General features: G+C 43.6%; 1 protein-coding gene across 1 annotated transcript in view; it reads left to right on the top strand.

Annotated features, from left to right (window-relative positions):
* The first annotated feature begins 252 nt into the window (after nucleotides 1–252).
* The window catches only part of DPYSL2 (dihydropyrimidinase like 2), a 131,588-nt gene continuing 118,009 nt past the window's right edge, over nucleotides 253–13,831 (top strand). Inside the window, exon 1 of the mRNA XM_015062663.3 lies at nucleotides 253–706. Within this exon, the coding sequence (XP_014918149.2) occupies nucleotides 353–706 (354 nt within the window). The 5' untranslated portion in view covers nucleotides 253–352. The remainder of the gene's footprint in view (nucleotides 707–13,831) is intronic.

Genomic DNA, 13,831 nt, shown 5'->3' with positions numbered 1-13,831 from the left:
CGCCCCCGCCCCGCCCGCGCCTCCCTCCTCCCGCCGCTGCCGGGAACTGGCAGCCTCTCCGCTCCCGCTGCCGCAGCGGCCGCCCTCCCAGACCCAACTTTGCTGGTCGCTGGAGCCGGAGCTGCGGCGGGGGGCGTGGGCAGGGAGGGGAGAAAGCGGGGTCAGAGGGAGGGACCGGGAGGGGTGGGTCGCTCGCTCGCTCGCCAGCCCTCCTTCCTTTCTGTACACCTTGCGGCAGGCAGAGAGCGGCAGCCGCGGCAGCAGCCAGGGGGTTTGTGCACAGAGAGAGGCCGACTTAGGGACCGGCAGACGGACGGACGGACAGAGCGGACCCTCCCCGAGCTCCCGCGCCATGGCCGAGAGGAAGCAATCCGGGAAGGCGGCAGAGGACGAAGAAGTCCCTGCCTTTTTTAAAAACCTGGGCTCAGGCAGCCCTAAGCCCCGGCAGAAATTCTGTGGCATGTTCTGCCCGGTGGAAGGGTCCTCCGAGAACAAGACCATCGATTTCGACTCGTTGTCCGTGGGCCGGGGCTCGGGGCAGGTGGTGGCTCAGCAGCGGGACGTCGCCCACTTGGGCCCGGACCCGCAGCCGCCGTACTCCCGGCAGGGCCGGCGCGCCGGCGGGGAGCCATCTGTTGAATCGAGCCGGAAGGTGGAGATCCGGCGGGCCTCGGGCAAGGAAGCCCTGCAGAACATCTACGACCAGGTTGGTATGGGGGGTGGGGGGTGTTTGAGACTCAGGATCAGACGCGGGGATCGCCCCTCCTTCGCCCCCTTTCCAGCTCGGTGGAGAACCGGGCATCCCAGCGTGCCCACCGTCCTGCCTCGCAGGAATATTGCATCCTTGAATCTGTACATGCACCCCGCCCTACTTGCCCCTTCTCGGTGCAGGGTGCCCAGAGGCTCGGGCTCGGCCGTGGGCGGCTGTGCGCCCACAAAGGCTGCCCGCGCCTCCCTCGGCCTCGGAGGTGGGGGGGCGGGGGTAAAATATGAACCGATCCCGGGTTGGGGGGCGCATGGTAGTGGGGGGAGGGAGGCATGAACCGATTCCATTCTTCTTAAATCCTTCCGGGCGGCTTCCGATTGCAGTTGTGGCTGGGTGCCCCACCCTTTTTTGATGCATCTCGGAGCGTGCAGTGGAGGGTTCGCGTGCAGGCCCGAAAGCTCCCCGGGGTTCGGGAGGGGCGGGGGCTTCGACAGCCTCTCCCCGCCTCGCCCTGCTCGCTCTCGCACCGTCTCTTCTCCGGCGCCCTCGGTGCTCCAGTCCTGAGCTCGGAGGCCAGGACCATGGTCAGCGCCTCCGCGCTCCGCCTGGGAGGATCTCACCGCCCTGACTCCTGCTCGCCGCGTGAAAAGGGGGAGGTTGTGGAGTCACCCAAGGAAACCGAGACGCTCGTAAATAGCCCATGTGGAGAACAAAGTTCCGCTAAGTATCTCAGCAAGGGCTTCCCAGAGCGCATCCCCCACCCCCGCCGCTATTTGGGAGGTGCTTTGGGGATGGAGACTTAGTGGATTATGTTCAAAGGGTGAAAAGAAAAGAAAAGGGAAAAAAAAATCCCTCAACAGTTTGAATAGATTGCCAAAGATGCATTAGACCCCCTATACGTGTTAATGGAGAAACAAAGAAGACCAATTTGGCAAAATATAGAAAATATTCGTTATCTCTGGCAATTATGAACAGTGTGCATTTTAAGTACTGTAGTCTCCTCGCACCACATTTTTTCTTTATCAGGGTGACCTTCACACTTGTGCATTTTCCCCCCACATCCTTAATTTCTCAAGCGATAAATTCCAGTGTGAAATGTTTCAACACTTGTTTTTTGTTTCTCTCCCATGCCCACTGGTGAAGATGAGAAATCAGTCAGTGATTGATTATTGAATACCTATTGTGTGCCTTGCCTTTTGGGGCAGGGAGAATGTTAGCTATAAAAAGTTCAAGGTGATTTCTTCTTAAGGGGCTTTCAGAGTCATTGGGAGTGGTCTATGCATATTCACTGAGCAATTCCACAAGCATTTACTTGATATGCAGGTTGTGTGCTGACGGTGAACGCATGGAGAACAATTAAGAGTTGGAGATAATGCCAGAACGTTTCCTGACCTAGCACAGAATTTTGCAGCTTTTGACATTTATTGTACCAGTTCTAGGAAAGATAAGCCATTTACTGTCATTTTCAAAAGGTGGGGCAATTAATTACTTGAGTCCTCCTCCCTCGGCTCTGTCCTCTGATATCCATATTTCACTATGAGTCAACCTGAAGCACTTAATCCAAATAACTCACTTGAATCCCAGTGATCAGACAACTGAAGCAAAAGTTTCGAATAATGTAAGTTATGCTGAAAGGTGAGTGAGTGTGAAATTCTTTTCCATGTGAATACATTGGATGAGAGCCAAACCATGATCATAATGCATAAAACATGGTTGTGTGAGTATTCTTATCTTCAACAAGTTGTGCTGGTAATTCTAATGTTCTAAAGGGAGCAGAAAAATGCCTTGAGATAAGGGAGGGATTATTTAAAAAAAATGGCTGATTAGGGGGCAGAGGTTGAGAATGGCCATCCTTATAATGATGGCAGTGAATTAAAACTCACGTTTGAAAGGCAAAGTTTCACTGGGTTGAATAACACATCTCTTTTCTTGTCCATTTAGAACCCTAGATGTTTGATTATGAGCTTCTTGTTTGAACACTCCCTGATTTGATGTTGATTTTATTTGTTTTTAAGAGAGAGAGAGAGAGAGAGAGAGAGCACAAGCGTGTGTGTGTGTGTGTGTGTGTGTGTGTGTGTGTGTGTGTGTAGCACAGAGAGAGGGAGACACAGAATCTGAAGCAGGCTCTAGGCTCTGAGCTGTCAGCACAGAGCCCGAAGCGGGGCTCGAACTTGTGAACGGCGAGATCATGACCTGAGCCGAAGTTGGACACTTAACCGACTGAGCCACCCAAGTGCACCAAACACTTCCTGACTTTAGTAAAAATTCAAAATTGTAAACCTAGTGTGCATGGAAGAGGAGATTCGAAGGACATACCCAATCAAGACCCCAGCCACTTTTGGCCTCTGCAAACCCACATTTGCTTTAGTTGCCCAGTTTTTAGCAACAGAGGGTGATTCTGGCTTGTTGCTGTTTTTTGGTTTTTTTTGTTTTTTTTTTTGTGTGTGTGCAGCTTCTCCTGAATTTTCAGTCAGTCTTTCCTTATCACATAAGGGATTATTTTCACTCATGATTAAGAGCACTTACCAGGATCAGTACTAATAGTGGTTGAATATTTCATGTCTATATAAGAGAGAAAAGGTGTGTGTGTGTGTGTGTGTGTGTGTGTGTGTAATAATGGTGATTTTAAAAGCACTGTTGGGCCCATGATTTTGATTGACTCGAGTAGTCATCACTTAATGTTCAGCTAATGAGCAACGTGACGGCCAGCATCTCAGTGCATTCCTGTCTGAAGCCCTGGCACACAGAGAGGAGGAGAGTGAGTGGACCCTGGGGCCCCTGACTTGCATCCACCCTCCTCCCCTGAATCTGCATTTATAAGGTATTGTTAATGTATGGTTGGTTAGAAGTGGCTTTGCCCACCTGTCACACTAGGGGGACTGTTGTTCCCCTAGCAAGGTTTTGGGAAATGAGGGAACAGACGGCCCTCGCCCAGATGCCATGTGGCTTGTAGGAGATGAGTGTCTGTGTTTGCATTTAGAGGTGTTAGCAGGTAAGCCCCAGAAAAAAATGGGTGTGGCTTTGGTTGGGATGTTAGGTCTTGGTGAAGGATAGGAGCCTGTGTAGTGAATACGAGTGAGGAAAGCTACCTCTTTACTCTCTTTTCCTTTGTGTCCTTGGGGAGGTCCACGTTGGGCTCCAATGAGGTTAAATTGATTAGCACCTATGAAGGACTCTGAGCCTCTTGGAAGAGAGAGAAGGGCAGTATTGGTCTAATTCCTCCTCGCCAGTGCCCAGGGTTCCCTCAGTCTCCTCCCTTCCTCTTAAGAATCCCCTCTATTCCACCTCAGACACAGTTTAACCAAGGCTGCTGGATGGTGAGCCTCCCTTCCAAAGGAGCTCCCAGGCCCTTCTTTCTGCAGCAAACCCATGTGGACTAGAGTGGCTGGGGAATGATTCTCCATTTCTCCAGGGCAGATGCCACTGTGTGAACTATGTAAGAGTGCTGCTGAACTTGACAAAATTCCCATCTATGAAATGTTTCTGATATTCCCTTTCATTGGGTGTCCCTCTGTCTCCTCTCCCCAGGTTGATTAGCTTCAAGCCCTGGGTGCCCCTCTGCTGCCCTCTTATTGTTTTTTTTTGTTTTTGTTTTTGTTTTTTGCTGCCCTCTTATTGTTCAATGCGTTGTTCCCCCATTCTGATGGTGACGCCCATTCTAGATCTTTCTTCCTCCAACCAACGGGTTCTGAAATCACTCTTCTCCTTTGCTCTCTTTTCTCTCATTCAAAAATCCCTTCCTTGTGTTTATCTTAGAGAGAAATCCCAATGATGAACGCTTCCATCTGTTATGTGAATGACTGATACATAAGTTGTCCTCAGAGATATTGTTTGGTAATAGACTAGCCCGTTCAATGAAATGAACATATAGGTAGCCAAATATATGGTAAAGATTTGGCTGGAAGCCAAGAACAAGGGCATTCATTGATACTTTAGAGGTCACATTGTGTCAAAAGAGCAACACAAATAGGAATATTTGTTCAGGATTCCAAAAGCCCAAGACCCATCTGGCATTAAAGGGAGAGGACTGCTTGGGGAGGAGAAGGATATGGTGAGAATTCACACTTATTGGTTGCCCTTGAGTTGCCAAGTGATTATTGAACTAATCATGTAACTAGTTAAACTAAAAAAATAATTGTGGGTGTGCTTGGGTGGCTTAGTTGATGAAGTGTCTGATTCTTGATCTCAGCTCAGGTCTTGATTCCAGGGTCATGAGTTCAAGCCCTGCATTGGGCTACATGTGGGGGTGGAGCCTACTTAAAATAAAATAAAATAAAATAAAATAAAATAAAATAAAGTCAAATAGTGGTGAAATACACATAACATAAAATTTATCTTAATCATTTTTAAATAGACAATTCAATAGTATAAATACACTCATGTTTTGTGCAACCAGTCTACAGAACTTTTCATCTTGCAAAACCGAAACTCTGCACCCATTAAACAATAACTCCCCATTCCTTCTGCCCCCAGCCCCTGACAACCTCCATTTTACTTTCTGTCTCTGTCAATTAGGCGACTCTAGATACCTCGTGTAAGTGGCATCATACAGTTTTGTCTTCTTGTGACTGGCTTCTTTCACTTAGCTTAATGTCCTCAAGGTTAAATCAAGTTATACCACGTGCCAGGATGTCTTTATTTTTTTAAGGCTGAGTAATATTCCTATAGTTAAATTTTAATAAGTCATTGATGACTGAAAATTTGTTGCTCAATTAATAGATCTGCAGTGAATTAATTGTGGAAGGAAGCAAGAAAGGTTATATTGAAGATGATGTATTTGATATTCCCTTTCATTGTGTGTCCAGTGTGGGGTCCACGACCTGAATAAAAGAAAACTCCCACCAGCTAAACAGCCTCTACCATACGTCTCCCTTGTAGCTCAAGGGTAGAGAGGGAAATTGCTGCCATCGAACCTCCAGTGACAACATCTGGTTGAATGTCGCATGGTTCACAAACTCACGGGCCATGGAAATCAGGAATGGGCTGGGCATTTTCCTACCCTTGGTAAAGATGGGCCAGTTATTCTTGTGGGTCCTTTGGTGCTAGTGTTCCTCTCTTCTTCCTTGAGAAGAAGGGAGCGTCAGAACTGATCATGGAGAGGGGGGCGCCTGGGTGGCTCAGTCGGTTGAGCCTCTGACTTCAGTTCAGGTTATGATCTCGAGGTTGGTGAGTTCGAGCCCCATGTTGGGCTCTGTGCTGACAGCTCGGAGCCTGGAGCCTGCTTTGGATTCTGTGTCTCCCTCTCTCTCTCTGCCCCTCCCCCACTCGCGCCCTGTCTCTCTCTGTCTCTCAAAATAAATAAACATTTAAAAATTTAAAAGAATTGACCGTGGATTTGAATGTATACTGCCAGTGAATGTCAGAGCTTGAGAGAGACTTAGCGCAATCGCCTTGTTCTAGCAGTGGAGAAAGCGATGCCCAGAGAAATTGTGCTTCACCCCACGGAATTCAGGTGGTGTTTTCAGGATTAGGATGGAGACCTGTCACTGCCCAGTCCCACCGCAGTCCTGTACCAGTAAAACCTTGTTATTTCGGTAGCGTTGCGTAATTCCAGAATGTACATTTACTTTCTAGATCTTATATTTTAGAATGTGTAGAATGCGTATTATTTTAACACTTGCCTCAACACGTTCTGATATGAGCATTTTCCTTTTCTGTAAATAAGGACACTGAGATTTAGTGATGTTTACTGACCAATCCCAAGGGCTTGACCTAGGACCTGAACCAAGGTTTCCTGACTCAGTCCCATACTTCTCGCAACACACCATTCTGTGATTTCACTCCACTGCAAGAGAGAGTGAGCTTAAAGGTGCGTTTAAATTTTGCAGGCAAAATATTTCATATCCCTTTACACTTAATATGTTCTATGGGGTAGGCCCTGTGCCAAATGTTTGATGTGCGCAATCTTATTAATCCTAAGGTAACTAAGGAGGCACTACAGTTACCCTTAATTTGCAAAAGAAATGCCTGAAGGTGAAAGAAACTTGCAAAGCAGCTAGCTACCTAACCAAGCCAGAGGCAGGGTTTGAATCAGGTCTATGTGACTAAATAGCCTTTGTTTTTTTTGTTGTTGTTTTAGTGTTTGTTTACTTATTTATTTATTTATTGAGAGAGGGAGGGAGGGGCAGAGAGAGAGAGGGAGAGAGAGAATCCCAAGCAGGCCCCACACTGTCAGCGAGAAGCCTGACGCGGGGCTTGAACTCCCGAACCGTGAGATCATGACCTGAGCAGAAACCAAGAGTCAGATGCTTAACCGACTGAGCCATCCGGGCGCTCCATGAATTGCTTTCTCTATAATTATTCTTTAACTTATTTTATCTCCAAAGAATTATTACAAAATAGTTCTCAGCGCTTACCTTTTTGCTTGTTTTCTGTGTTTCAGTGTACTCTTTCAGGCCCTTTATAAAAAGGACTGTTGATCTGGCTTCATGAATGTGTCCCAAACTGCTGCTGTCCCGTCCATCATTTTTTTTTTTTTTTTAAACACAAGAAATGTCTTCAAATATCATGGGGACACAGGCCAACTCTGACAGTGAAAATGACATGCTTTGCTAAGATTAGAGCAACGTGATGATTTTTCCACTTGATGTAAATCATGAACCACAAGCAAATAATGAGGGGACCATCAACAGAAGCATTGGCAGGTGGGCTGATGGGTACTTGAGTTCGGTGGGCTGCAGCCTGTGGCAAAGGCTGGTGGCATAGGCCACGAGCTGCACACAAATAGTGCCTTGAAAGGGAACCAACCGCCTGGCTTTGAAGGTGGCTTGGGTTTTTTTTTTTTGAGACATACATAGACAGCTTGCCTGGTCTCTGAGTTCCAGGCGGCTCTCTGGTGGAAAGACCTTGGAACTAGGAGCCAGGAAGCCCAGCTTGCGGTCCTGTCCCTGTTGCCGCTTGCCCAGTCACCTAACCTGAGCTGTCATCAGGCGGGGCCTTAATCTCCAAGGCTCCCCTCTCATTTCCACTGTAGGTTCTGAAAGCTGCGCTGTCCCTGGCTGTTTGTTCTTCCTTCTGCTCTTTCTTTCTGCCTTTCTTTCTTCCTCCCTCCCTCCCTCCTCCTCTCTCTCTCCATCCCTCCCAACCTTCCTTCCTTCCTTCTTTCCTGTTTTTTTCAAGATTGAGGTAAAATTCATATAACATAAAATTCTCATTTAAACCGTTTCAGTCTACAATTCAATGACTTCTAGTACATTCACGATACTGTGCCACTGTCTGATTCCAGAACATTTTCTCGGTCCGAAAGGAAACCCCATATCCATTAAGCAGTCACTTGTCATTACCCTCTCACCCCAGCCTAGAGCGACCACAAATCTACTTTCGGTCTCCATGGAATTGCCGGTTCTGGACATTTTGCATACATGGAATCATACAACATGTGGCCTTTTGGCGTCTGGCTTTTTTCACTTAGTGTCACATTCTCGAGGTTCATCTAGCCCGTGGTGTGTCAGTCCCTGGTTCCTTTTCGTCACTGAACAATCAGTATTCCGTTGTTTGGGTGGGTATCGCATTTGTCCATACACCAGTGTAGAGACATTTGGGTGGTTTCCACTTTCTGGCTTTTGAATAATTTTTTTTTTTAAAGGAAGCTCTGTGCCCGACATGGGACTTGAACTCACGACCCCGAGATCAAGAGTCGCATGCTCCACTGACTGAGCCACCGGGCGCCCTTCCACTTTTTGGCTTTTACGTATAATACCGCTCTTGCCATTCTTCCACAAGTTTTTGTTTACACATATGTTTTTAGTTCTTTTAGGTCTATACCTCCGAGTGGAATTACTAGATCATGTGGTAATTTTATGTTCCGCTTTCTGAGGGGCTGCCAAACTGCCTGCCACAATTTTACTACCACTTTACATTCCCAGCAACAACGTACCAGGGTTCCAATTTTGTTCCGCACATCCTCCACAACACTGGTTATTTCCCTCCACCCTTTTTTTAAATTCTAGCCATCCTGGTGGGTGTGAGGGGGTATCTCATTGTGGTTTTGATTTGCATTTCCCTCTAATGACTAACAACTTGAGCAGCTTTTCATGTGCTTGTTCATTTGCATACCTTCTTTGGAAAAATGTCTGTTCAAATTCTTTGGCACTTTTAAAAGATTGAGTTGTTTGTCTTTTTGTTGTAGGAGTTCCTTTTTTTTTTTTTTTTTTTTTAATATATTCTCTTTAGGGGCGCCTGGGTGGCGCAGTCGGTTAAGCGTCCGACTTCAGCCAGGTCACGATCTCGCGGTCCGTGAGTTCGAGCCCCGCGTTGGGCTCTGGGCTGATGGCTCGGAGTCTGGAGCCTGTTTCCGATTCTGTGTCTCCCTCTGTCTCTGCCCCTCCCCCGTTCATGCTCTGTCTCTCTCTGTCCCAAAAATAAATAAACGTTGAAAAAAAAATAAATATATTCTCTTTAAGTAATCTCTACCCCCAACGTAGGGCTTGAACTCGCAACCCCAAGATCAAGGGTCACACGCTGTACCAACGGAGCCAGCCAGGCGCTGCTAGGAGTTCTTTATATATTCTGGATATTTGCCCCTTTTCAGATATATAATTTGCAAATATTTTCTCCCATTCTGTGGGTGGTTTTGTTACTTTCTTCATATGTGTCCTTTGAGGCACAGAAATTTTTGATTTTAATGAAGCCCGATTTATCTGTCTTTTCTTTTGTTGCTTATGCTTTTGGTGTTTTATTATTCCCCACTGTTCTCAAAACTGCTGGATCAACTAAAGTCCAGCAAAGAAGTTCCAGGGCCTCATTTCTTAAAATGATAATCGCATAACTGAATCCTGTTGCTTTATGAGAGCTTTGAAAAATTCATTTAGAATAGATTTGTGATAGGTCAATATTGTTAAGTGTTTTGTGTGCTGCCTACGTCTGATCTTTCTATTTCATGATCCTGTTCATATAAGGAAATTTCTTTTCTGTGTGTGTATTCACAATGTATTTGGTATTTTGTGTGTGTGTGTGTGTATGTGTGTATGGATATGTATATATATATAATGAATACATTTGTATATTTATGCATACACACATATATGTATATACATACCACAGACGTACACACATACATACATGCATATATAAACACACATGGATATGTATACACATACATACATATATACACACATACAAATATACACACATACATGTATATATACACACATACATTCATATATATACACACATACAAACATATATACACATACATACACACACATACATACACACCACATAATACATATATAGACACATGTACATACACACATACACACATACACGCACACATAAATATATGCACACACAAATACATATACACGCAACATACATAAACATACATGCATGCACACAGATACATATGTATACCCGCACATGTATACACATACATACACACATGTATAAAGACATATACACATACACACAACACACATACATACAGGTATATGCACACATATACATATATACACAGAACACATACATATATACACACATACATACACCCATACACATGTATATACATACACACATGTATACACACATGCATACACATATACACAATATATATGCATACATACACACAACACACACATGCACAGATGTTTGTGTACATATATGTGAACACATGCACATATGCACAAACATGTATACACATACATATGTGTATACACCCATACACAGACACGTACATATATACACATGTGTATATATACACATACATGTATATATGTATACACATACATGTATGTACATGCCTACACATGTGTATACACAGGCACACATACACACATGCATATATACACATGCACACACATACACACATGTATACACAACACACACACATGCACATATATGTATATACAGCATGCACACACACATGCATGTACATATATGAAGTTATAAGCTTGTTTTCCAAACCACTGATTTGGAAGCAGCAGGGATGTGTTGAGGAGGGCAGTGACTAATAAGCTGAATTTAGGAAAAAATAAATTTGAGAAATGAATTGGATTCACTGTTTATTTTAATTTGTTTTTTTTTTTTAGAAATGACATGACAAAGTGCTATGTTTATTGTGGATGACAGGGATAAGCAAATTTTTTTAAAAAATAAAGAAATCCTTGATAATCTAATTATTTAGAAAGAACTATTGATAATATTTTGCTATAATTTTTTTCCAGTCTTTAAACTCCCACCGAAAATGAATGGAGAATACTGTTTGTCAGCATTTCTGACATCACTGGGTGTTATTTTTATACACATTTCCCAAATTTATAGGTGACAAGTGGTATCCTGCTTTTTTGCCAATTTTCCTATTAAAAGTATTCATATTTTAAACATTGAAATTAAATAAATTCTATAAAAATTCTACATTAGAATGTATCCACTTTAAGGCCAACTTGTTACAAATTTTTTTCCCCTGGTTTGCATGTGGTTTTTCATGGCCTTTATATTTTGACATCCAAATTTAAATTTTGAAGTTAAATCAGTTCATCTTTTCTGATGTGTTCCTGCCTTTCCGGGTTATTAGTAATTCTCTTCTAAAACCTTTTTGGATTCTGTGCTTATTTATATTTAAATCTTGCCATTAATTTTTGTCTACAACTTGAAATAAGGTATTACTTAATTTTCCAAATAGTTAGCCTGTTATCCTGATGGCGTTAGTGAATAATTGATGTTTCTCTATTTGTTATATACTCAACCTTTTATGTGTGTCTGGATATGGGTTTTGGCTTCCCGGGGTTTCATTGATCTGCCTTACTAATGTAGTGGTTCAATACTGCTTTAGTTACTGTTGCTTTTAATTGAATATTTTTACTTTAAAAAAAAAAATTTTTGCCACCAGTCAACTGCATTTTCCATTCAAGATATTTTCAATTTCAGAAACCTAATACGATTTTTTACCGGAATTATATGAAAGTTATATAGCCAACGATAAGAAATATTCAATTTTAGGATAGTAAGCCTTTCTACCAAAGTTTATAGTGTGATCTTGCCATTTTTTTCAGGTATTTTGTTCTGTTTTCTTTGAAACTTTTCGTTACATTTATTCCCAGACGCTTTGTTGCTATTGTGAATATAACTGCAACTATATTGTATAGTTTACATTCTGAGTGACTCTTGAGTTTTATATTGATTGATAACAGAGTGCCTTATTCAACTTGCTCTTGGTTCTAATACTTTTCAATTGATTCTTTTGGAACAGTTTTATTATCTAATATTACTTTCAAGTCTTTTTTCCACTGCCTTTACTTACTGTTTCTCTTTTGTGTCTGACTACATTGGTTAGAGCTTCTAGAGCAATGTTGGATGATGGTGGCAATATTAGAGTTCCTGTTTGATTTCTGATTTTATTTATTTTTAAAATATTTATTTATTTTGAGAGAGAGGGTGAACAGGTTGGGTTGGGGGGGGCGGGGAGGGCAAAGAGAGAGGGAGACAGGAGACAAGGAATCCCAAGCAGGCCGCTCGTGGTCAGCACAGAGCCAGATGCGGGCCTCAAACTCAGAAACCACGAGATCATGGCCTGAACCAGAATCAAGATTCAGACATTCAACCAGCCGAGCCACCCAGCAGCCCCTGATTTCTGATTTTAATGAGAAGGCTTCTTGACCTTCACTATTGTTTGAGAGAGATACTTTCTGTCCTGTTAAATAATCATTGAATTCCTACTTGAGCGTACTGGTAATGACCTTCAGTCAGCCACTGCCAGGAACATACCTGTTGGGTTTATTACTTGCTGTAGCCGGGGAGAGCCGGCAGGCATCTCTGTAAGACAGGTATTTGGAAGAGATGTGGGTTTCAGGGGGTGATTTGGGGGAGGGTCCAAGGAAGTGAGGATTCCCTCTGGGCTGGGGCTGCCAAAAAGGAGGGCGATTCTATGATTTGTTATGTCAGTAAACCTTGCCTATACAAGGACAGATTGATTAGACAGAGGCCGAGCCGTGATTGGTAAAGAAGAAGCAGGCACTCACAGTAGTTAGAATAGGGGGATTTGGGCACTTTCTGACTTAGACAACGTTTATATTTTATCAGGCGTGATTATGGAGGGGTCCTGTTTTTGTCGTGATCCGTCATGGTCACTGAGTGGCCTTGTCTGATGTTAATGCTCTGTGAAGTTCACGTTCAACAGGAGAACACTCAGGCCTCACTGTGAGTGCCAGGCCCAGCTCTCGGCTGCTATTTTCTGTTTCTCGATATACTGTCAAAACCAGGGTTTAATGTGATAGATCGTATCCCGCAGTGTTTCCTGTCTGTTTCTGTTTCAGCAATATTTTCCTACCCTGTGTGGAAGATGCCAAATAGTTTCTTGAATGTTCCCCATCATGATCAACCTTGTGTCTCTTGTTCTGTAATAATTTTTGGTAAGCTTGCTGTGTTCTTTTTTTTTTTTTTTCTTTTGTATTTACCTTCAATTACAGTGAGATGCCGTCAGAAGACATGCTTTTGGCAGAGGGGCTGCGTGAACTGTCTTTGGCCCCTGACTACGTGCACCAGTTGAATCTTCTGTATTAGGCTTATAGTTTGAGAATTGATTCAAGCACCAGCTGCTTTTCCAATTCCCATTTTCTGGTGCTGCGGTGGCAGACTGTGGCTTTCACACCCCAGTTAAATTTCAAAAAATAAATTTGGGGAACAGCCTAAGGGTTGCCAAATTTTTATGTTGCCAAAATAGGGACACTAAAACAAACCAAACAAAAACACTACTCTCCAGTATCATCTCACAACATGAAGAACAATTTGGCACCAAAACTATTGAAGGGCAAAGAACTCTAGAATTGCAAAGTATGCATAAATTGAACTTTACAAAAAGCTAAATGTATCCTCCCTATTTTTTTTTTTTTCACTTTGACCTAGGCTTGTGAACACTTTGCCCCAGGCAGCCTGGCATCAGCAACCAGCCCAGCACTGGTTGAGATGGCGTCTCTCTTACTGCTCTTTGCCTGCCCTTTCTTGAGCAGTCTCTTTCCAAAAGTTGATATCTCTGTTGAATAAAGAGATATGGCCTCTCGCAGGCTAGCGTAGGCAATTGTTTCAAAATGCCCCTGGGGTTTGCTTTAATCAGGTGAAGTAAGACACACAGATATGGAAATAACTGTCATGAAGAAAGGATTTTGTAAATTTTTGTTTCCTTTTGAGAGGGGT

Source organism: Acinonyx jubatus, chromosome B1 (genome assembly GCF_027475565.1).
Source record: "Acinonyx jubatus isolate Ajub_Pintada_27869175 chromosome B1, VMU_Ajub_asm_v1.0, whole genome shotgun sequence".
Taxonomy (NCBI): domain Eukaryota; kingdom Metazoa; phylum Chordata; class Mammalia; order Carnivora; family Felidae; genus Acinonyx; species Acinonyx jubatus.
This window is presented reverse-complemented; position numbering and strand designations above follow the sequence as displayed.